This window comes from Podarcis liolepis, assembly GCF_965112155.1.
Source record: "Podarcis liolepis genome assembly, chromosome: 4".
NCBI lineage: Eukaryota > Metazoa > Chordata > Lepidosauria > Squamata > Lacertidae > Podarcis > Podarcis liolepis.
The window spans coordinates 100,983,069-101,008,130 of record NC_139558.1 but is presented as its reverse complement, the minus strand read 5'-3'; the positions used below and the strand labels follow the sequence as shown (position 1 = coordinate 101,008,130).

General features: G+C 46.4%; 1 protein-coding gene across 2 annotated transcripts; it reads right to left on the bottom strand.

Annotated features, from left to right (window-relative positions):
• Positions 1-4,867: 4,867 nt before the first annotated feature.
• Positions 4,868-24,615, bottom strand: LOC310705317 (secreted frizzled-related protein 2-like). 2 transcript variants are annotated; one of them, XM_083499955.1, is made up of 4 exons: positions 24,575-24,615; positions 9,598-10,112; positions 8,236-8,313; positions 4,868-5,839 (listed from the first exon to the last, which is right to left on the bottom strand). In XM_083499955.1, exons 2-4 carry the CDS (start codon positions 10,103-10,105, stop codon positions 5,529-5,531), a joined length of 897 nt encoding a protein of 298 aa, XP_083356081.1. In that variant the 5' UTR covers positions 10,106-10,112; positions 24,575-24,615; the 3' UTR covers positions 4,868-5,528. The 2 variants fall into 2 exon arrangements, with proteins under 2 accessions (XP_083356081.1, XP_083356080.1); XM_083499954.1 differs by lacking the exon at positions 24,575-24,615 and adding an exon at positions 13,927-14,214.
• Between the last annotated feature and the right edge of the window lie 447 nt (positions 24,616-25,062).

The window sequence follows — 25,062 nt, the reverse complement described above, 5'->3', positions numbered from 1 at the left end:
AGGAATGACCTCTGGGAGGAGAAACGCCTGGGTACATCTGCAGCAGCACAACCGGACGCCTTCATCTGCCCCGGCTGCAACAAAACATCTCTCTCCCCTATCGGTCTCTACAGTAGGCACTGCAGCCTTCCAAGAGTTTGACTTCAGCTCCAAAGGCACACTCCTCCATTGGTTGTAGAGTCTGGCACTCTAACCACTACACCTCACAGCCAGTGAGACCCTCCACCCAGACTGCATTATTCCGAAGCATGAAACTTTTCTAACAAACCACATCCAGGTTAACTGCTGGCTGCCTGCCTTGCTTTTAAGAGACCTCCGATATAGATAGGTGCGTCTTTTGAATTTGGTACCCACATCAACTCTTCTGGGTGGGGATAGTTCAGTAACATCAATGCCAGCCGTCATTGGACAGAAGGTGGTCATTCAGCATGTGAAATTGAAGAGGCAACTATTATCTGGTGGTCATTTTATCATCAGAAGGGAATGGGCAGCGGGGATCCAAAAAGACGAAGAAATAACCTCATGCGTTTTGCAAAGAACTTTTGGGGGTAGGATCTGTGTGGGGCACTTTAATAGAATGAGTAATAAACCAAAGGGAATTGGTTTCCTCACGGATTCTGAGCTCTGGGAGTGACCAAGAACCAGTGGGGTGTAGTGGTTAGAGCAGGGGTAGGCAACCTAAGGCCCGAGGGCTGGATGCGGACCAATCGCCTTCTCAGTCCGGCCTGCGGACGGTCCAGGAATCAGCCTGCTTTTACATGAGAAGAATGTGCACTTTTATTTAAAATGCATCTCTGCGTTATTTGTGGGGCATAGGAATTCGTCCTCCCCCCCCCAAATATAGTCTGGCCCCCCACATGGTCTGAGGGATAGTGGACCGGCCCACGGCTGAAAAAGGTTGCTGACCCCTGGGTTAGAGTGTCGGACTAAGACTTTGGAGACCAGGGTTCAAATTCCCATTTGACCACTTGAAGCTCGCTTGGAGGGACGTTGGGGGCCAGTCGCTGCCTCTCAGCCTGCCCTACCTCACAGGGTTGTTGTGGGGATTAAATGAGGAGGGGGAGAATTGCGCGCGCCATCCTTAGAGAAAAAAACGATGCAGCAAATGAATAAAAATTATTCCTCTCCTCTCTGCCTCACCTGAAACAACAGAGGCAGCGCTACCGCCAGGATGCTGAGGACACAGGTGTGTGTGGGGGGGAGAGGCAGTTCTTACCTGCTCAGTCATGTCCCACCTGGAGGCTGGGATGCAGAGCCCCTCTTGACTCCCCTAGGCGTCTGGGGCGAGAGGCCGAGCGGAGCAGCATCCCTCCTGCCCAGAGCCATAAATGATGGATGCTGTCACCTAAGCCGCCTCTTGGGTTTCGCTTCGCACCTGCCGTCATCCTGGCACAGGTGACGAGGCAGAGGGAGCTCCGCTTCTGAGGGAAAGGTGGAGGCCCTTGAAGCTTCTGCAGAAGCAAAATAAGCCGCTTCGCAGGGTTACTGGGAGGATAAAAGGAGGGGAGCTATATCTATGAACCTTTGCATGAAGGGTGGCTTAATAATAATAATAATAATAATAATAATAATAATAATAATAATAATTTTTTATTATTTGTACCCCTCCCATCTGGCCGGGTTTCCCCAGCCACTCTGGGCGGCTTCCAACAAAGATTAAAAATACATTAAAATGTCACACATTAAAAACTTCCCTGAACAGGGCTGCCTTCAGATGTTTTCTAAAAGTCAGGTAGTTGTTTATTTCTTTGACATCTGATGGGAGGGCGTTCCACAGGGCGGGCACCACTACCGAGAAGGCCCTCTGCCTGGTTCCCTGTAACTTTGCTTCTTGCAGCGAGGGAACTGCCAGAAGGCCCTCGGAACTGGACCTCAGTGTCCGGGCAGAATGATGGGGGTGGAGACGCTCCTTCAGGTACACTGGACCAAGGCTGTTTAGGGCTTTAAAGGTCAACACTAACACTCTGAATTGTGCTCGGAAATGTACTGGGAACCAGTGTAGGCCTTTCAAGACTGGTGTTATGTGGTCTTGGCGGCCACTCCCCGTGACCAGGCCACCTGCCGCATTCTGGATGAGTTGTAGTTTCCGGGTCACCTTCAAAGGTAGCCCCACGTAGAGTGCATTGCAGTAGTCCAAGCGAGAGATAACCAGAGCATGCACCACTCTGGCGAGACAGTCTGCGGGCAAAGAAGGTCTCATCCTGCGGACCAGATGGAGCTGGAAGACAGCTGCCCTGGACACATAATTGACCTGTGCCTCCATGGACAGCTGTGAGTCCAGAATGACTCCCAGGCATGCCAATGCGTTTCAGCAATGGAGCAAGCACTTTTTGCATCTATGTTCTTGATTAGGAAATTTTCAAAAACCAAATTCCTCAGCTCCAAAGAGCATAACTGGGAACACATTGGAACAAATCTCATTTCACCTCGATTGTTTCGGTTCCCTTTGAGAGGGGCCATTTTCTCCCACCTGCAGGTCTGGGCTTGACCTACTTCCTTTCAGCGGCTCTGAGGCCAAGATTAGCCCAGGCTGTGCATTTAGCCGGAACGCTGCGAGGAAAGGAGAAGCTGAGCCTGATAAACTTCCGCCCCCCCCCCATTCAACTTGCACCACTATTGTTGCTACAGTGCTCCCTTGGGTTAAGTACTTAATTCGTACTTGACCTGAAACTGTTCTTAACCTGAAGCACCACTTTAGCTAATGGGGCCTCTTGCTGCTGCTGCGCCGCCAGAGCACGGATTTCTGTTCTCATCCTGAAGCAAAGTTCTTAACCCAAAGTACTATTTCTGGGTTAGCGGAGTCTGTAACCTGAAGCGTATGTAACCCGAGGTACCACTGTATTTCTTAAATTTGCCGGTGGCATCATTTTGCCCATGCTCAAGAACCACCACCAATGTTGTGGTGGCAAATGCCATCAGTTTTGCAGGCTGGCTCACCGTCTCAGATTCCTTAAAAGACCCAGGCTGGCAGTGTAGCGGATAAGAGTGTCAGACTGGGATCTGGGAGAGACCCGGGTTCAAGTCCCTTCCCTTGGCCATGAAGCTCGATGGGTGAGCTTCGGGCACCAGTCACTGCCTTCTCTCAGCCTCATTGACCTCACAGAGTGGTCATAGAGATTGAATCAGGTGTCGGGGAAAGAACAACGTGTAGCACCTCCTCGGAGGAAAAGGTGGGATATAAATAGAATAAACAAATAATAAATAAGTAAGAGGAGCTCCGTGGACGAAGAGGTGCTTTATGAACAGCCCCTGCCCAAGATCTTAACCTGAGAGAGACACTTATTTGACTTGTAGAACACGTGTGCCTCTGAGTATGTGCAGAGTGCCTTTCCCCCTCATCTCTGAGCTAACCAGAGCCTGCTCCTCCCCTTTCTCTCAATACACGTCTGAGTCCTTTCTGCTGAGGCCCTGTCCGACTTGAGCTTCCCTCCCGGCCAGAAACCAAGAAGGAAGCAAGAAAAAAGCACACCAAGTGGAAATGTAAAGAAAAAGAGGGTACCTTTTATCACATGTGGTGGACCTGCCCCAAGGTGAAAGACTTCTAGGAGAAGATTTATAATGAATTGAAAAAAATGTTGAAATATAAATTTATTAAGAAACCAGAGGCCTTTCTTCTTGGAATAACAGGTCTGGAACTGCCCAAGAAAGATGTTAGATTGTTTTTGTATACCACAACTGTAGCTAGAATTTTGTTAGCTAAGAATTGGAAAACACAAGAAGTTCCAACAGTGGAGGAATGGCAGATGAAGATGATGGACTTTTCGGAGCTAGCCGACCTGACGGGAAGAGCGCGACCAGAAGGAGGAGGAGTACCAGGAGGAATGGATGAAATTCTAAGACTATTTACTGTATTTTTTTGCACCATAACACTCACTTTTTTCCTCCTAGAAAGTAAGGGGAAAGGTCTGTGCGTGTTATGGAGGGAATGCCTACGGGTGGCATGCCAACAGATTTTCTTCCTCTAAAAACTACATGCGTGTTATGGTCGAGTGCGTGTTATAGAGCGAAAAATACGGTAGTTAAATATGCTAAGATAACTTAATTGGAAAAACTTGCAAATACCAGAAAGGCCTAGGATTTAAATATGTGATGTTAGAGAATAATATGTTTAAAGTTAAAATGAAAAGGAAGAAAGATGTTAAGTGATGAAGTTAATTTTATGAGAAAATTGGTTTTGGAAAACCGTCACAATGAAATACCCTGAAATTCAGCTAGGGGGATTTGGGGAAGTCACTTAACAATGTTACCAAGATTGGATTAAGTACAGCTAAAATGTATGTTTGTTTGTTTAAAAATTCTGGAAAATCAGGAAAAAAATTTAGAAGAAAAAAAAGCACACCAAGAACTCAGGCCAATATAAGTTTCAGTAGTGGGAGTGGTCCCTACTCGCAAATTAATAGTCAATTGTAACAAAAACTAATCCATTCAAAAGTATGTATTCTGACAAGGATTACAAACTCAAATAGAGATTACAAACTCTAACAGAGATTAGAAACTCAAACTCATAAAGATATGTATAACAGCACAATTCGTTACAGAATTAGAGATAAGAGTTTATGAGCAGAGATAAGTTCATGTTAGTCCATAGTCAGATTCGACGTGAAGGTCTGAGTTTCAATCATTGAGGAAAAGTCAGAAGTCAGTTATGGATCAGAAGCCAGGACAGGGCCGTTTCGACGTATTCACCTTCATCAGCTACTTTTTAAAAGGGTCATGTAAGTTTGAAGACTTTTGGATAAATATATCCTGTTATTTTCTATGTTTCTCAGAGATAACAACTACGTGTGGCCTGAGTTCTTGGTGTGCTTGTTTCTTGGTATATTTAATAACAAGAACTCCAATTTGTTTAACGTTAGAAACCAAGAAGGAAGGTTCACAAACGACTGTATATTTATTGATTCATGTGTTAAAACAAACGTTTTAGTGGATAAACAAGCCATGAAATGCGAACACGCAGTATAAAATGCTGGATTTCGGGGGAAATATCACACACACACACCCCAGTAGTCTACTAATTTGAGGCTGGGGAGGAACAAATGTCTGTAGCCCTGCCGTTTCCACGCAGAGGTAAATTCTAATCTGGATGGAAGTTTGGAGTGGTGGCACCCTAGAGCTGGAAACTGGCTAGCAAGAGAGGCCTTTTGGCTAGGAAAGGAAGTTGCTTTTGTGCCTGAAACTGAGCATAATTTCTGCTCTTCAACCTGCCTCTGCCAATTTGCATCAGCGCAGGCCACCTCTGCGTTTCTGGTGACCAACAAAGGCTACCTTCCCCAACCCCTGGCCAGTGAACTTTTATCCAATATTAGATACCATATCCTAACACCACCTGGAGGAAGTGTGGGGCACGCCAGAAGCCCGGCTAAATCTAAACGCATTGTCTGGCTTGAACCATAGATGTGCAAAGTTGGAAGGGACCCCACAAGGTCATCCATCCCAACCCCCCGTTATGCAGGAATTCCGCAGCAGAAGATAAATCGCAGAACCTGGTGACGGGAGGGGAGGGGAGGAGGAAACGCCGCCGCCTCTGCTTAACACTGCATTTTCCGCACGGCCCTGGTGAACTTCTTCAGCTCCTTCTCCCCCCGCCGCCACCTCCTGACCCAGGAGAGGACGAGCCGGCCAGCTACCCTGTGCCCCATGGCAAGGACCACGGACCCAGGCCCTGCCGCCGTCACTTCCTCGCAGGAGCAGGCCTCTCCGTCGGTCAGCCACAGAACCGGCTTCTTCAGCTCTTCCTCCGACCAGCCGTCCTGCCTGTAAAGGGTGCGCCCCCGGAGGTCAGGGGTCACCTGGAGGTCCCCGTCGATGGCAGATGAAGATTTGATGCTCATTTTTAAGGCTGCGGGAGACAGGGAGAAGTGGGGGGGGGGGGGAGACAGGGTTAATAGGGAGGCTCCTCTGCAAGTTGGGTTTTTTCCCCTCTCCTGTTTTGCCCACCTCGTTCCCTGCCGTCAAGGGCTGCCCCTGCAATTCCTGTACCCATAGCTGTCAACTTTTCCCTTTTCTTGTGAGGAATCCTATTTGGAATACAGTGGTGCCTCGCAAGACGAAAAGAATTCGTTCCGCGAGTCTTTTCATCTTCCGATGTTTTTCGTCTTGCGAAGCACGGTCCATCGCAACTGCGCCTCATCAAGCGGCTTTAAAAAAAAGCGCAAGACGTTTTCGTCTTGCGAAGCAAGCCCATAGGGAAATTCGTCTAGCGAAGCAACGCAAAACCGAAAAACCCTTTCGTCTAGCGAGTTTTTCGTCTTGCGGGGCACCACTGTAAGGGAATTTCCCTTTAAAAAAGGGAAAAGTTGGCAGCTATGCCTGGACCATTTCTGGTGGCCATTGGCTAGGACCCCCCACCCTGACCTCTGTATGCCTCTTCAGCAGGGCCAGATTTCGGTTTGATGATGCCCTAAGCTATTGAAGGTAATGGGGCCCTTTATATGTCCAGCTGTCCTTTGTCAACAACAAAATTGTCGCTGCTTTTTGTGTTGAATATATGCTATATGGTCATTTATGGACCCAATAGGTATCTAAAACCATTTGTACATAACAAAATAGGCATTTTATCAAAGTGACTGTGGAACTGAAATGCAGTTAGGAAGAAGTACATTAATAGTGAAATAATTATTAAGCTCTAACTTAAAATGATTTTTTATTCGCAACAAACTTAATAATGCAAACACATTGGCATTTGGCGATAACAAAAGTTCCTTTAGAAACACAATTGGCAAAGACTCCTAATCTAGTCTCTAGACTCTTGCTATAACATGAAATAATAATAGCTGTAAATATATGATGCAAACTACTAATAATTATAAATAGCAGAATGTAAAGGTAAAGGTAAAGGGGCCCCTGACCATTAGGTCTAGTCATGACAGACTCTGGGGTTGTGGCGCTCTTCTCGCTTTACTGGCCGAGGGAGCCAGTGTACAGCTTCCGGGTCATGTGGCCAGCATGACCAAGCCGCTTCTGGAGAACCGGAGCAGCGCACGGAAATGCCGTTTACCTTCCCGCTGGAGCAGTACCTATTTATCTACTTGCACTTTGACGTGCTTTCAAACTGCTAGGTTGGCAGGAGCAGGGACCAAGCAGCGGGAGCTCACCCCGTCGCGGGGATTCGAACCACCGACCTTCTGATCGGCAAGTCCTAGGCTCTGTGGTTTAACCCACAGCATGTAGGCACCCTTTATATAGAAATGAGCAAAGCAGTGATATTTTAGGGAGCAGGCTCGCAGGCGGGGCCCATCATAGGAGCCTACACAACACAAAACACTGTTGCTGTGTGTAGCTTTTAATTTATTTGTTTTTTATCTTATATTTTGGTACATCCAGGTTTTTCCCCCTGTACATTTTTTGGGGGCCCCCAAGAGAGTGGGGCCCTAAGCTATATCTTGTTTAGCTTATACGTAAATCTGGCACTGCTCCTCTTAGAATTACAAGGTTGGGAGGGACGAAAGGGTCATCTAGTCCAACCCCCCACAATGCACAAACCATGGCTAATTTGGGGCAGGCAGGCAGGGTTGTAGATGCTGATTGCGTTCACAATTGTGGCTTGAAACACGGCAATATCATTCCATCCACTGTTGCATTTCAAGCTGCATTTGCACAGAGAGGTGTTTTCTGTTATTTATTTATCAATCAAATTTATATACCACTGACCCTCTAAAGATCTCAGGGCAGTTCACATCAGAAGGGGTGGGGTGGGGTATGCCTTCACCAAACGTGCAGGACTTTTTTGGGGTGGCCTCCACCCCAACCTCTCCCCACCCGCCCGATGTTCACGAAGCTGTCAAATGCACCAGCAAAATGGCTGTTAGGGGGTGTCTACATTATGGCTTACCCCGTATCCAGTTTTGTAATCGGTTTGACAAGGTCGGGGTGGGAGTGGGAACCATAAAAAAGCAGCACTAGCCAAGAAACTACGAAACCCATACGGATTTGGCCGAACGTCTTGCGAATGTGGCTTCAAAAATTAGATGTGGAATAATTGGTAATGGGAGTATATTGCGAGTCAATGCGCCCGTCGAGCAACATTCGCAAGCGCAATGAACGAATGGCCTTTCCTTCTTCTTTCCCCAGGCACTTCCCAAACCACTTCTGGGGATCCCCCTGTAATTTGGGGGTTGAAGGAGAAGAGAGGGAAGTGCCATTTCACTTGTGGGCTGTTTTCCATTCACGTGATTTTTTCTCCCCAGACATACAGCACCACTTATCCCCGGCCAGCACACAGAACGAGAGACTCACCAAAGTTCTGGCTGCAGACATTCTCCAGGAATTCCTTCTCCCCAATCTCAGTATGCAGACAGGCAGCACACACTGTGTCTGGAGGAGGAAAGGAGATATATCCTAAATATACCCAGCTCCTTCAACCGTTCCTCATCAGGCATGTATCCCGGGCGCTTGGTCCATCTTGGTCGCCCTCCTCTGCACACCTTCCAGCTTCTCAACATCCTTCTTCAATTGAGGTGCTCAGAAATGAACGCTGCCTTTCCCAATTGAATCACAGCATACATATGCTGATATCTGTCAGGGCAGGTACCCAATTGACCGGGTCGCATTGACGCACTGATTTATTTTATGTCTTGTGTTTCTGTTTTGTCTATTGCACTTGCTTAAGGAAAGAATATGTCCGACCTGCCTCTCCAATGAGCTCAAGGTGCTGCACGCAGTTCTTTCCCCTCCTCGTTTAAAACCCCAACAACAACTTTGTGAGGTAGATTGGGCTGAGGGAAGCCAGCTGTTGTAAACAAAAATATGCCCTTTTTTCCCTTATGGGGTATCCAAGAGCCCGTATAGAGTCCTTACGTGGATTCCCTATTGGTAGGAGAAAATAACAGAGGCCAAGCAGAGAATATTGAGAAGCAAAGCGGCTAGTAAGCCTGATCTTTCTTGATCTGTTGCAACAGGGTCCTCACGCACCCCACGCAGGAGGGAGGAGGAACCCAGAACCCAGATGTATCCACCCTTATATAGACATTTTAAATTGCCCGCCCTGGAGTTCAAGACCACCCCCAGATACATCATACCTACATCACAGAAAAGGTGGTCTACAGCAGAAATCTGAGTGCCTTGTTTATCTCATCTGACAGGTTTACCTGTTAATCCTCACTTGATTGGATACCCTGGGGAGCCTGGCCAGTATTTTGTAATGACAAATACTTAGTTCCTGAGCCAGGTCACAGGTTAAATGTGCCCTTAAGACAGGATTTGTGAAGGAAAAGACAATGGGGAGGCTTTTCCATTTTCCTTTGACCTTGTAGAGAATACATTTGGTCAGTTTGGGAATCAAAAATGGTTTCAGGTCGGTCTTCCTGTGCTGATCTATGTACGTGCTTCGTTGGTCCACGTAAGAACATTTAACATATATCTAAGACCTCAAAATTCCTATCACACAGCGAAGTGTGCCCAAGGGAACTTCATGGCCGAGGCGGGGTGTGTTATTCGAACCCATGTCTCCCAAGTCCTTGTCCGACCCTCTGAGGGAAGCAATGAGGGGGGGAAAGGCAACTCAGAGGGAAGGGAGAACTGGGCTGCTGTGCCCCTTGCCCTGGACCTCCCTGGGCACTTTCCCGCCCCGGCCACCCGCCCCGCGCATCTCTCGCCTACCTTCTTTTGGGAGCCGCACCCTGTCGGCCGGGCCGGCAGGCGGGACGCAGAGCTCGTTCCCCCGGGGGAAGCGGCTGCAGTTGAGCATCTCCGGCCAGGGGAAGCCGAAGGCGGCCATGACGGGGGTGCAGCCGTCCCGGACGGCCTCGCAGAGGGAGCGGCAGGGGAAGATGGGCTCGTCCAGCTCGCTGATGCAGACGGGGGCGAAGAGGGAGCAGAGGAACTTCTTGGTGTCTCGGTGGCACTGCTTGGTGAGGAGGGGCACCCAGGAGGCGGCCTGCTGCAGCGCCTCCTTCATGGTCTCGTGGCCCAGGAGGTTGGGCAAGCGCATCTCGCTGTAGCCCACGCCGTGGCACAGGCTCATGCTGCTGGGCACGGGCTTGCAGCTGCTGCGGCGGCTGCTCAGCTGGGCCAGCTGGTAGGCGAAGGAGGGCGAGGAGGAGCAGCAGGAGGGGAAGGAGCAGCTCCAGGCGGCCAGGAGGAGAGCAAGTGGGATCGGGACCTCCATCAGGAGCCTGGAGGGGAAAGAGAGAACTACAGTGGTACCTTGGTTCTCAAACGCCTTGGTACTCAAACGCCGGAAACCCGGAAGGAAGTGTTCCCTCCACCACAAAAGAACAGAAAAGAAAAGAAATCACCTCACATACAAAGAAATTTTCGCATATAAAATAAAATTATTCCATATATTGGGACTTCTGTCATCCTCAATAGGGGTCCATCATTATCTTGTTGACTGCATATTTGCATGTTTTTTAACTTATTGTTAATTGTCCACATTCTTGGTAGAATATATCATTGCAGAAGTTGTTCTAAACATGTAAAAGATTTTATCTGAGAACAATGTTCTTTTAAATATAATATAATCTCATTCTTTGTTAAATTATTATTCCTAATTTTCCCTGTCATCTTTGCCAAGTCTACATATTCAAATAACTTCGCCTGCAATTCCAATTTAGTTGGTATTTTATCTCCCTTCCACCATCTAGCTATTAACATTCTCGCCGCAGCAGTTGCGTACATAAATACCTTTCTTAATTCTTTCGCTATGTCTGCAGCAATAATACCTAACGAGAAGGCTCCCAGCTTTTTGATTTGAACGTTTTTGAAAGCTCATTAGAGATGATTTCCCAAAAGTTTTTTTTAAAATCTTTATGACATTTCCACCACATGTGATACATTGTTCCCTCTGATTCTTTACATCTCCAGCAAAGATTTGAGCTGGTTATATACATTTTCGCCAGTTTGCTTGGTGTAACGTACCATTGGTAGAACATCTTCATAGAATTTTCTTTTAAAATATAGCAAGCCATAAACTTTAAGTCATTTCTCCAAAGCTTTTCCCAAGAGGCCATTCATAATAATTAGTATTATGAGATGATTACACCTGCCGTTATCTATTAAACAGCTCTGAGGGTGCGATCGAGGCAGGGATGGGAGAGAGGTTTGGGGGCTAAGCAAGGAGGAGCAGGGTTGTGGAAAGTAAACTTGAAATTTACAGACTGCATATTATTGAGAGAGAATTAAATGAAAATGATGTATAGATGGTATATATCGCCAGTTAATTGGCAAAAATGTATAAAAAAGAAAGAGTGTTGGAGGTGCGAAGCAGAAGGCACGTTTTATCATATGTGGTGGGATTGCAAAAAGGTAAAAGCTTATTGGGAAATGATATATAATGAGTTGAAGAAAATGTTGAAAATAATGTTTGTAAAAAAACCCAGAAGCCTTTCTACTAGGTATCTTAGGCCAAGATATACTGAAAGAAAAGAGGACTTTATTTATGTATGCCACTACAGCTGCGAGAATGTTGATTGCACAAAATTGGAAGACTGGAGAAATACCAACTAAAGAACAATGGCAAGAGAAGTTGATGAACTATGCAGAACTGGCAAAAATGGCAGACAGACTAAGAGAAAAAGGCAACAGACACTTTGAAAAAGAATGGGAACCATTTATATTATACTTGCAGAAACAAAGAAAGTCTATAGACTTGATGGCAGGATTTAAATAAACTTCCACATCATTAGTCTTAGAAAATGTGTAGAAGATAGAGAAACAATATGGTGTACTTATTTTCATCTTTATGTTTTTAGGTTTGATGTTATTGTATAAATATGTTATTAGCATTATTTTCTTTTAGGAGGGAGCAAAGTGGGCAAAAGGGGAAACAAACCAGAAGCGGAAGTTGGGGGAAGCCCAGGAGGGGAGGGAGGAAGGAATGCGTAGCAAATGTTAGGAATAGGAGATGTATGTAATGAATGAAAAAGAAAAATGAATAATTTTTTTAAAAAGCAAGGAGGAGCAGGGAAGGAGCGTTGGTGCAACAGTCACCAACCCACATCTGAAGATGCCTGATAAGGTTTTCACATAGGCAAATATAGCCAGGTCTCTGACGCCATGGCGCTTACAGAAAAGGGCTTGGGTTCAAGAAACAGGGGACAACTGGCCTTTGTGTGCTATTCTAGGCGCGGGGAGCAGGAGGACAGAAGTCATGAGACGAGGGAGAAAGAAGGAACAGGAAGGAGACAAAGTGGATTCAGCAAAGCAGGGGAGTGGAGTCAGGCAGAAATGCCACTGGGAGAGGACAATGTGCTACTAGAAGGCGGGGAGAGTTAAATATTTGGCATACAGTGGATATTTCATGCATTGTTTTCCAGGCTTGTTACCTTTTCTTCCTTCCTCTGGCCCAGGCTTCCTCAAACTCAGCCCTCCAGATGTTTTGAGACTACAATTCCCATCATCCCTGACTGCTGGTCCTGCTAGCTAGGGGTCATGGGAGTTGTAGGCCAAAAACATCTGGAGGGCGAAGGTTGAGGAAGCCTGCTCAGGCCAGTTGGTTAGAGCAGTGGTGCTGATAACACCAAGATTGCAGGTTCGATTACCATATGGGACAGCTGCATATTGCTGAGGGGTGGACTGGATGATCCTCAGGGTCCCCTTCCAACTCTGAAATTCTATGTGTTGCCCCATAAGAGATCCATAACATATGGTTCCCTTAGCCCAACATTCCCAATAATAATAGTAATAGTAATAGTAATAGTAATAATAATTTGTATCCCGCCCTCCCCTGCCAAAGCTGGGCTCAGAGCGGCTAACATCAAATAAAAACACAATATACATAAAAACAAACAAACAATTGATTAAAATGCATCCCAAAATTATTTCAAATAAATTAAAATTAAAATTAGACTGGACAAATGGCCACCCTCAAGTTAAAATTGAAAGCGGTTAATACTCGCCAGGACCAACTATTTCCACTGATATTATAAGGACCTGTGAGCGGGCTGGGAAGCCTCCTTCGTACTTGTTCATACAGACAGAAAATGAGTCAGACTGAACCCTGGCCAAAGGCCTGGCGGAACAGTTCTGTCTTGCAGGCCCTGCGGAAAGATGTCAAATCTTGCGGGGCCCTGGTCTCTTGTGAGAGAGCGTTCCACCAGGCTGGGGCCACGACCGAAAAGGCCCTGGTCTCTTGTCAAGGCCAGTCTAATCTCCCTGGGCATTGGGATCTTCAGGGTGTTGGGTGTTGTTATTTGTAGACCGCAAGGTCCTCCGTGGGACATACCAGGAGAGGCGGTCCCGTAGGTACGAGGGTCCTAGGCCGTATAGGGCTTTAAAGGTTAAAACCAGCACCTTAAACCTGATCCTGTACTCCACTGGGAGCCAGTGCAGCTGGTATAGCACTGGGTGAATATGCTCCCATGGCAGAGACCCCGTGAGGAGCCTCGCTGCAGCATTCTGCACCCGCTGGAGTTTCTGGGTCAGTTTCAAGGGCAGCCCCACGTACAGTGAGTTATGTAGTCAAGCCTGGAGGTGACCGTCGCATGGATCACTGTGGCTAGGTCAGGGCGAGAGAGATAAGGGACCAACTGCTTAGCTAGGCGGAGATGGGAAAATGCCGCCTTTCTTATAGCTGCAATCTGCACCTCCATAGAAAGGGAGGTGTCAAAGATTACACCCAAACTCTTGACGGAAGGCGCTGGCACTAGTTGCGCCCCTGCAAGAGATGGGACATCGGTCCATTTGGCTCCGAATTGCCCACCCAGCCTGGCAGTGTCCCCCCCAGGGCTTTGTGGAGAGGGAGCATTCCCAGCCCTACCTGGAGAGGCGTGGGGTGGGGTGGGGTTGGGGTGCGAACCTGCCTCCTCCTTCTGCAAGCCAAGCAGCTGCCCTGCCTCTGAGCCACAAACTCCTTTTCTGCAGCTCCGCAATTTGCGCCTGGTTCCACCCTCGCAAGCTTCCCCCCAGTCTGGGGGTCTGCTTCAGCCCTTTGCCCTCCGTCTGACTTTCACCCCCTTTGAGAAGAGCCTCCCAAAGTTAAGGTTTTACCTGGCTGGGTCTGGCTGGGCAGGAAGCCCTCCTGAAGCCAGGATGTTTTCAGGTCCTCTGGAGAGGCGAGGCAGCAGCAGCAGCAGCCAGGGATGCGTTTGGTCTTGAATGAGCAAGACGGGGAAATTTAACTGCAGGGAATCCGGTGGGGCTCACAAAAGGGCTGTAAAAGGCAGAGGGGGGGGGGGGGAGAACCCACACCACCCTGTAATTATACCTCAGTTCTCTCTCCAGAACAATAAACTTAGATCTGGAGGCTGTTTGTTCCCCCCACCCACCCAAACTGAGGTCCCCTCCTTCTCCTCCTAGTTTTGGCTAAGGCACATATGCCATGCTTAATGGTTTCTGCCTTGGAAAGCAAAAACAAAACAAAACAAAAAAACACAACCCACTTCAGAGCAAAAGTCACTATCTCTCCCAGCCATCAGGGGGAAAAGAGGTTGAAAACTTCAAGAGAAGAGAGGGAGGGAGACCCCAAACAGCGATGCATTTCCTTAAAAGCCTAGATAAGGAGGAATTCGCTTCTCAAAAGCTGCCTCCTCTTGCCCCCGAGCACATTTAGTCTACATACTTAGTCTGACATGTATCCCACTTCAGGGGGCTTCCTCCCAGTTGAGCACGTCTAGGACCTCCGCCTTACAATCACTGTTTTTTCCTCTTTTCTCTTGCCAAGGTGAATAAGTCAATTAGCGAAATCTACCCCGAGGGAAGTCCAACATCTGCATGAATCCATCAAATGCCAACAGTGTCCTTCAGCTCTCTATATTGGACAAACAGGCCAAACCTTTCGCCAAAGAATAAACGGACACAAATCTGACATCAAGAATCACAAGACAGAGAAACCAGTAGGAGAACACTTCAATCTCCCAGGACATTCTATACAAGATCTCAAAGTAGCTGTTTTACTACAAAGGAATTTCAGAAATAGACTGGAAAGAGAAGCTGCTGAATTACAACTCATTACCAAACTTAAAACCATGGAGAGACCTAGTCTGAACAAAGACATTGGATTCTTATCTCATTATACATGACAAAGCCATTTCTCACCTTGCTTTTTCCTGTAAGACCTATTGCAGTCGTTAAGAGTCGTCAACAGGCTCATCTCAGCTATCTGCCTATCACCCATTCCCACCACCCTTCTGAGTAATACCCCTCCCCACCTTCTCACTATATAGAAGGGTCTGGCAACTTCTGTTTCAGTGTATCTGAAGAAGTGTGCTTGCACACGAAAGCTCATACCAAGAACTAACTTAGTTGGTCTTTAAGGTGCTACTGGAAGGAATTTTTTTGATCTGCATGAATAACAGCGAGGCCCAGAAGGGCTCCAAAAGGAGCTCTCCGTTGGAGGTGGTCAAATGGCAAATGCAATTCAGTGCAAACAAGTTTAAAATGATGTGCGTGGGTGCAATATATATATATTTCTAATTTCACATATTGACTCACGGGGCCTGAACTGGTGGTGATGGACAGGAGTTTGGGTTCACAGTATGAGCTCAGTGAAGATGTCAACCCAGTGAAACATGCAAATTCCATGCTAGGGATAATTAGGAAAGACAATTAAAACGGCCGATATCACAGTGCCATTGTGTGAGTCTATTGTGCGACCACATTTTGAGTACTGTGTACAGTTCTGGTTGCTTTGCCTCTAAAATATTATTGCAGAGTTGGAAAAGGTTCAGAAAGCAGTGTCCAAAATGATTAACAATAGAGTGACTCTCCTATGAAATGAAGTCTGCTTTGAGACTTTGTAGTTTAGAGGAAAGGTGAGCGTGAGACAACATGGCAAAGCTTTATGCAGTTGTGCCAGGCATGGAGGAAGTGGACAGAATAAAGTTGTTCCCCCTCTCTCATAATACTGGAACCGGTGATCATTCGGTGACGCTGAATGTTGGGAAATCCAGCACAGATAAAAAAAGGGACTTCTTAGAGTCATAGAATCATAGACACAGGATTTACCCACCTTGGAAGAATGGCAGATGAAGGTGATAGACTATATGGGACTAGCAGAAATGACTGGCAGAATCCGAGACCAGGGAAAAGAGACGGCGGAAGAAGATTGGAAGAAATTTAAGAACTACCTTAAGAAATATTGTAAAATTTATGAACTTTAGAATAATGTGGCTTTTAAAATCAAATGGAGTACAGCTGTAAAGATTAAGTGAAAGGAAAGTAAGGATGATAATTAGATAAAATTAAGGGAGAGGATTTGCTGAACTAAATTTTTGAAATGGGAATGCAGAAAGGGGAGGTATGAGGAGGTCAGTGAAATATGTTTTAAGAAGATAAGGTTATGAAATTATACTTGTTCTTTTTTTGTTTGTGTTTGTGTGTATTGTTTTGTTTGATATAATTTGTAAAACTTTAATAAATATCTTTTTTTTAAAAATAGAATCATAGAATCATAGAGTTGGAAGAGACCACAAGGGCCATCGAGTCCAACCCCCTGCCAAGCAGGAAACACCATCAGAGCACTCCTGACATATGGTTGTCAAGCCTCTGCGTAAAGACCTCCAAAGTAGGAGACTCCACCACACTCCTTGGCAGCAAATTCCACTGTCGAACAGCTCTTACTGTCGGGTAGTTCTTCCTTCTTCATGCAGCACAGGGTTAAACTGTGGAACTCTCTCCCACAGGAAACAGTGATGGCCACCAACCTGGATGGCTTTAAAAGAGGACTAAGCAAGTTATTGGTGAAGGCAGACAAGGGCTAGTAGCCACAATGGCTTTGTGGCCAGAGGCAGTATGTCTCTGAATATCATTTGCAGGTGGGGAGAATAACCTTGCGCTGGAGTCTTGCTTGTATGTTTTCCACAGGCATCAGGCTGGCCACGGTGAAAGCAGGATACTGAATTAGATGGGCTCTTCTTGTGTACTTAGGGTAATGCTTAAAAATGTGAGGACAGCGTGCAGTGGAGAGGGAAGGTCACTTAATTGGAATAAGGGCTGATGAACCTGTGTACATAAAGATTAAAGGACAAAGGGATTCATTCATGGAGAAAAAGAGGTGATACTTGTCGTGTTTCGGTTCATCATCTTGAGTCAACATCGAAGAATATGGCTGTCCTTTTCCAAACCATATGCAGTGCTACCTTGGTTCTCAAACACCTTGGTTCCCAAACACCAAAAACCCAGAAGTAAGTGTTCCGGTTTTTGAACGTTTTTTGGAAGCTGAACATCCGACGCAGCTGTCGGCTATTGTTTCTGGAGCGGCTGCATCAATCAGAAGCTGTGCCTTAGTTTTCAAACATTTCGGAAGTCAAACGGACTTCTGGAACGGGTTAAGTTTGGTGCTTTTGTTTTTGAGGCTTTTTGGGTTAGTTTGCTTTTGTGGCTGTGGAACCCAGTTCAGCTACTGATTGTGTGACTGCGGAAATGGATAAAAGCCCCCCCTCCAAACAATGACTATCATCAGGGCAGGTAAGGAAAAAATAATTTTAATCTTTATCATCTACATTCTACAATACTGTCCTATTTATTTTATAGTACCAAACATTGATTATTGCTTTCATTTTATGGATCAATGGTCTCGTTAGATAGTAAAATCCATGTTAAATTGCTGTTTTAGGGGTTGTTTTTTAAAGTCTGGAAAGGAGCAGGGATAGGCAAGCTAAGGCCCGGGGGCCGGATGCGGACCAATCGCCTTCTAAATCTGGCCCACGGACGGTCCGGGAATCAGCGTGTTTTTACATGAGTAGAATGTGTCCTTTTATTTAAAATGCATCTCTGGGTTATTTGTGGGGCAGAGGAATTTATTCACCCCCCCCAATATAGTCCAGCCTCCCACATGGTCTGAGGGAAGGTGGACTGGCCTACAGCTGAAAAAGTTTGCTGACCCCTGAGTCTTGAAGGGTCTGCTTCCTTTGGTCTGTCCTGAAGCTGGGGCATGTCTTCCTGGGAGGAGGAGGCTGCTGCAACCTGAAACCCAAACATCACCTGGCCGAGAGCAATCTCTCAAGGCTGCTGCCCCCTCCCACATTCCATCCCAAGCATTTCCAGAGCTGGAGGCAGCTTTCTCCTTTCTGAGCATCCAAGGCTAAGACAGCAGAGAGTCTTTTGACACATCTCTAGCCAGGCATTTTCACAAACACTCTGCACTGTTTTTAATGGTTTTTCGTTGGCACCGTGTAAACATTGCTGTACATTGCTCTGATATTTTATGAGATGGTGGTGCATAAATGCTTATAGGAAACCGCAGGAGGGGAGAGTATTGCTCTCATGCTCGGATCCTGCTTGCAGGCTTCTCATTGAGGCATCTGACTGGCCACTGTGAGAAAGCCACTTCCGGCCTGCCCAGGAGGTGGGGTTGCGGGCTTCACGCCCACCCCCCACGTGAGCGGGGGCTGGTTTCAGCCCCCGCGAGAGCAGGGGAATCCCGGCTGTGTCTGCCCTATTTAGGGCTGGCGCAGAGGGGGCTCACCCTCTTTTTGCCAGCTAAGCCCCCACGTTTTCCCGCCCTCCCTCCCTTTAGGTAGGCCTTAGGTAGGTCTCTGACTTTGCTATGGGCTTCGGTCTGTCGCCGCAAGGGGCATGGTAGGAATTTTTCCCAATTGGCAATTTACAGCCATTTGGTTTTTCGCCTACCTCGTAGCAACTCGTCACAACTCTTCGGCATTGGCGGTAGGCATTGGTAAGAAGGGGTTAAGAGGATGTGGGGGGGGGAGGAACGCCATCACCTCCCCCCAGTGAGCGAAGGGTGGTCCGTTAAGGGGGAGCTCCTAGTCGACGTCCCCCCCCCCGATATAGTGTTAACCCTTCCCCGTGTCTCCAGCAAATGGGCTGGAGCCGGATAGTCGTTAGGACCAATGCCTAAGCCAGTGCCTCTCATTCCTGAATTCAATAAAGTTGTGGCCTAATTCGCCCATTTAACCTTAAACCATGGTGTCTCGTGTCTTTATTTATCCTGGTGGGGGGCGGGAACTCGCCACGCAACCGGATGCTGGACCAGGTGGGCCATTGGCCTGATCCAACAGCCTCTCCTTATGTTCTTTTGGTGGCAAACACCTCTGTGGACGATTGAAGTGCATCTGACATGGACTGTAGTCCATGAAAGCTTGTGCTATAAAGTCACACAGCGGTCCCAGTCTCCAAGGGGGAAGGGGCTCCAGGGTTCTGTTTCCTTTGGAAGAGGTCAGTGGAGACCTCCTTGTGTCTTTAGGATATGTGATTTAACTGACACATTTATGCAACCTGAGCATAGGATGGAGGGGCTCACAGTGCTAGCACTCCCATAGGTTCCCCCTTGGTTTTCCAAATTCTAGCACAGCGCTGTGATAAGAATTTTAAGGTCTAAAGGTAAAGGGACCCCTGACCATTAGGTCCAGTCCTGGCTGACTCTGGGGTTGTGGCGCTCATTTCGCTTTACTGGCCAAGGGAGCCGGTGTACAGCTTCCAGGTCATGTGGCCAGCATGACTCAACCGCTTCTGGCGAACCAGAGCAGCGCACGGAAACACCGTTTACCTTCCCGCTGGAGCGGTACCTATTTATCTACTTGCACTTTGATGTGCTTTCGAACTGCTAGGTTGGCAGGAGCAGGGACCGAGCAACGGCAGCTCACCCTGTTGCGGGGATTTGAACCACCGACCTTCTGATCGGAAAGTCCTAGGCTCTGAGGTTTAACCCACAGCGCCACCCGTGTCCCTTTAAGGTCTTAGATATGTAATAAATGTTCATAAAAGTACCAAGCAAACACATACATAAATATATAAACCACATGTCTGAAAACCCTAGAGAAAAAAACTCCTGAACAAATTGACCTCAATTATTTCCCTGCAAGGTCAAAGTGGGAAACCTGCCCATTGTCTTTTTCCTTCACGAATCCTGTCTTAAGGGCACATTTAAGATATGAATAGGGTGTGAGCCTGTGACCTGGCTCAGGAACTAAGTATTTATCATTACAGAAGACTGGCCAGGCTCCCCAGGGTATCCAATCAAGTGAGCATTAACAGGTAAACCTGTCAGACGAGATAAACAAAAGACACTCAGATTTCTGCTGTAGACCACCTTTTCTGTGATGTAGGTATGATGTATCTGGGAGTGGTCTTGAACTCCAGGGCGGGCAATTAAAAATGTCTATATAAGGGTGGACACACCTGGGTTCCTCCTCCCTCCTGCGTGTGTCACTCAGATTTCTGCTGTAGACTGTCTTTTCTGTGATATAGGTATGATGTATCTGGGGTGGGGGTGGTCTTAGGTTACACCCCTTCTGTGATATAAGTATGAAGTATGGAGGGGTGGTCTTGAGCTCCAGGGCAGGGAATTTAAATTGTCTATATAAGGCCTTGCGCGCCATTATTCGAGTTCCTCCTCCCTCCTGCGTGTGGTGAGTGGGGACCCTGTTGCAACAGTTTAATAAAGATCAGGCTTACTAACTGCTTTGCTTCTCAATATTCTCTGGTTGGCCTCTGTTATTTTCTCCTACCAATAGGGAACCTACATAAGGACTCTATATGAGCTCTTGGATACCCATAAGGGAAAAAAGGGTAGATTTTTGTTTACAACAGTGCAAGACATCTTGTGTCCTGCAGCTTCCAGCCTTCATCATCCAGTCTTTTTCCAGCTATCCTTCTTCCATCTACCAGCGAAGTGAAGGAAAAATGCCTACTCCCCCCCCCATTTCCCAGAGAGCGCCATCACTACAGTTGCAGCTCTTGAAACCTAGCACATTCTTTGAGATGCAGATGACTCCATTAAGCTGGCCAGCCAAAGCCATCCCCTTAACAAAGGAACTGGTTTGGCAGGCTCCGCTGCCTTTCCTTCTCAGTTGTAACCCTTGCTGGATGCAGGATCACAGGCTTGGAAGGAATCCAGGTGACCCCCCCCCACCCCCCAAAGAAAAACCCTTGTAACAATAAATCTGTAAGTGCTTAAAGTGCCACTAGATGCTTTGTCATCTAAGTATGTGACTAAACACAGACCACATGACCTTCCTTTTTTGCTTTTGACTTCCAGCCAGAGGAAGAGTTCTGGAAAGCTTGCCTGCCGTTAAGTCATCTTTTGGTTTGTGCTAAGAGATTTTCCAGTTGGTTTTACAGGCATCGAGGATCCCTGGATTTATTATTTTCCTGATGGACCAAGAGCTTATGTCAGGGGTAGGCAACCTAAGGCCCGGGGGCCGGATGCGGACCAGTCACCTGCTAAATCTGGCCCACGGACGGTCCGGGAATCAGCGTGTTTTTACATGAGTAGAATGTGTCCTTTTATTTAAAATGCATCTCTGGGTTATTTGTGGGGCATAGGAATTTGTGGTCTGGGGGATAGTGGACCGGCCCACGGCTGAAAAAGGTTGCTGACCCCTGGCTTATATTGTTTCTTGCAATGCTGCCACCAGTGTTGGACAATTGTACCAGGGCTATCAGCAGCCACACTTTTGTCTTCAATTCTTCTTCTTTGAAGATTACTCGTAGCCAGTGGCGTAGCGTGGGGGTGCAGGGGGGGCCGGCCGCACCAGGCGCAACATCTGGGGGTTAGGGTTAGGGGGCGCAAATTACTTGCCTTGCCCCGGGTGCTGACAACCCACGCTACGCCACTGCTCGTAGCCGAGTAAGATTGTCTTTGTTATAAGAATTTTAAGGTCTTATATATATAAAATAGATATTCATAAATGTACCAAGCAAACACATACAAATATGTAAACTGTAGCACCCTGCTTGTGGTTAACGCTTAGCTGGAATGAAATATTCAACGCAGCAATAGAGAAATTAAAATAATTATTTATTTGTCAGACAAATAAATGAGAGGCACAGTGGTATATGGTTACCAAGCTCTGGCCTGGCCTCCTGCCATTATGGCCAGCCCTTATATTCCCTTAATCCAGCCCCTTTTGCTCCTCCTGTGGCTGCCTCTGTCCAATCAGCCTGGTTGAATTTCCTATTGGCTGATTGCTAGAACCAATCACAAAAAGATACACCCATATCCTCCTGTCCTTATATGGAGGACAAAGAGCTATATATTGTTACATCTATAAATGACAAATAAGTAGTAATATATCTTACATGGAATCTTAATTACCAGCTCACCTCTTGCCCTCCTTGCCCTATTGCCTTCTAAAACAAATGGTTAATCTTAAATTTTTATCTTAAACATATGTCAAGGATCTTGAGTTTCACATCAACATTGAAAGATCTCCTTCATTTGAAGGTTTCTAAACAAATGTCTGACAGCTAATATATCAGAACCGTTTGGATGGCGTCTTCCTGTCTGGCAAGAGGGCTGGGCTGGTGGCTGACTTAATTCCAGGATAAATACAACTCTTCTAGCATTTCTTAAATCCTTTGCATAATTACATTTAAGCCAATATATTTAATACACAACACAAGTAGCCTCTTAAAAGGAATAAGGCCTTTGTAAAGTAGAAGTAGAAAAGGGAACTCAGTAAAAAAGGAACACAGTAAAAAACCGCTTTAAAAGAAGCCTCTTTAGTTTACATCCCCCCCTTCAGCCAGCTGCTTCAGCCAGCTGCTTTGTTTCCATTAGCTCTTCCTCAAACTCTCTCAGTTTAAGAAAGAAAACAGCTTTGAAAGACTTCCCAAAAATGCTTTAAAAAGACTTCCCAAAAAGCCTCTCTTTCTGCCAGCTAGATGCTTCTCCATTTGGTCTTGGCCTTTTAACCTTAGAAGATCTGGCTCATTTTACTGGGAGGCACATTGGCATTATTTTACTATTTACTCATTCCTAATCATGTTTATCTCTGCCTTTTTTATCTTCTATAACATGTAGGGTCAGTGTCCTTACTCAGTCTGTAATTTCAGCTTTTACGACTTTGAGAATTGTTTTCTGCTATCAATCAAGGGGCCCCTTTGTCTAGGAAAAACATTGTCAGTGTTTTCTTAAGCAGCTAGCCTTCTTGCCTGGCATGAAACTTTTGAAAGTCTAAGCCCTCTTTAATATACAAGTCCTGATCAAACATTAATAAAATGCAGGCTTATGCCTGATGCCTCAAAACCACATGTCTGAAACCCACAGAAAAGTACTGAAACCATTTTCTCTCTCCCAAAATGACCTCAAATATTTCTCTGGAAGGTCGAAGAAAGTGGAAAATCTCTCCATTGTCTCTGTGCTCACAAATCCTGCCTTAAGGGCACATTTAAGGTGTGAATAAGGTCAGCCAATGACCTGGATTCAGGAATTAAGTAGTTATAATAACAAAAGGGTGGCGCTGTGGGTTAAACCACAGAGCCTAGGACTTGCCATGAGGAGGTGAGCTCCTGTTGCTCAGTCCCTGCTCTCCTGCCAACCTAGCAGTTTGAAGGCACGTCAGAGTGCAAGTAGATAAATAGGTACTGCTCCGGCGGGAAGGTAAACGGCATTTCCATGCGCTGCTCTGGTTTGCCAGAAGCGGCTTAGTCATGCTGTATGCCGGCTCCCTCAGCCAATAAAATGAGATGAGCGCCGCAACCCCAGTCGGTCACGACTGGACCTAATGGTCAGGGGTCCCTTTACCTTTAATAACAAAAGAGTGGCCAAAACCCAGATAATGCAATCTTGTAAATGGCAGACAGGAGATAAACAACACACTCAGGATTCTGTTTTAGACCGCCCTCTCTGATGTATGTATGATATATTAGGAGAGGTGGTTCTGGGATACACCCCTTCTGTGATGTATGTATGATGTTTCTGGGGGTGGTCTGGAGTTTGAGGGTGGGCAATTTAAAAAGTATAAGGGCGAGCACACCTTTGTTCAGGGTCCCTCCCCCCTCCTGCATGTGAGGGGAGCACCCTGTTGCAACAGCTTTAATAAAGATCAGGCTTACTAGCTGCTTTGCTTCTCAATATTCTCTGGTTGGTCTCTGTTATTTTCTCCTACCAATAGAGAACCTACAAAAGGACTCTTTATGGGCTCTTGGGTACCCCATATGGGAAAAGGAGCAGTTTTTCCCCTCATAGCATCTTCCATGAACATGGTCTTAACAATGAGTCGTAAGTGACTATGGAGGCCAATTCTGGATCCACATGTCCTTCCACAGTGGGGACCTAGGTTTCCGGGCAGGAGTTGATCACGGTGTGGATTTGCCAAGTGTGCCTTCCTCTTAGCACGTTTCTCCCTTGAGTCCTGAGTTCGAGTGTCTTCAAAGCCCATGACACCTTTGGTCAAGGCTGTTCTCCAACTGAAGCCCTTGCAGGCAAGTGTTTCCCAATTGTCAGTGTTTATACTACATTTTTTTAGATTTGCCTTGAATATGTGCTGTTGCCTCTGGTGAGACGACACCTGTCACAGCCCTAGATAGCAAGCTCATCATCTATTACCCCACCAAAATTCCTCCGTAGAACAAAGGTGTCATGTGAATTCTGCCATAGCCAGATAGCAGCGGATATTTCTGCGTCTGAATCAGCCAAAGCAGGGTGTTGTTCAATGTGACAGTAATGGAGATTTTTTCATCTAATAGGTTGAGATGGGTGTACTGTATAGCTTTTTAAGGGCACTCAAAGAATCATGGATTTTATACCCTTCCTTCCTGTGGTCTCCCTCAGGAGGCGGTGGACTCTCCTTCTGTCGAGGTTTTTAAGGAGAGGCTGGGTGCCCGGCTGTCAGGGATGCTTTAGCTGAGATTCCTGTCTTGTGGGGATGGGGTGGACTAGAGGACCCCTGGGGTCCCTTCCCACTCCACGGTTATTAAGGCCCAGCATTTCCCCTCCTCTCACTGCCCTTACTTCCATTTCTTATTCTTCCCACAGCCTGAATTGTAAGCTCCTTGGGGCATGGTCCTGCGGGACTGTGCAGAGGGTGGCGTTTCAGGAAGAAGAAGTGGAGGCTCTGGAATTACTTGACAGTGAATTTACTCTTCTTTCCTAAGGGACAAATAAGGGAAGGATATTATTCCTCTGAATAAGAAGTCTATTTTCCTCGTTAAGTAACAATTAAGGCCTTGACATTAATGTTTCTTCTTATTACAATTAAGGCATTGACATTAATGCTTAATCCTATTTTTATTATCAATACGATTAAGGTCTTGACATTAATGTTTATTATAATTATTATTATTATTACAATTAGGGCCTTGACATTAATTTTTTTTAAAAATTATTATTATTAATATTATTACAGTTAGGGCCTTGACATTAATGTTTATTATTATTTATTACAATTAGGGTCTTGACATTAATGTTTATTCCTATTATTATTCTTGTTATTAATTATT

Excerpts from the sequence above, each read along its gene's own strand:
- LOC310705317 (XM_083499955.1), bottom strand. The coding sequence starts at position 10,105 with ATGGAGGTCCCGATCCCACTTGCTCTCCTCCTGGCCGCCTGGAGCTGC. Across the intron at positions 8,314-9,597 it reads GGTGCGGCTCCCAAAAGAAG|ACACAGTGTGTGCTGCCTGT; the intron begins GTAGGCGAGAGA and ends TTCCTCCTCCAG. Across the intron at positions 5,840-8,235 it reads TGTCTGCAGCCAGAACTTTG|CCTTAAAAATGAGCATCAAA; the intron begins GTGAGTCTCTCG and ends TGTCTCCCGCAG.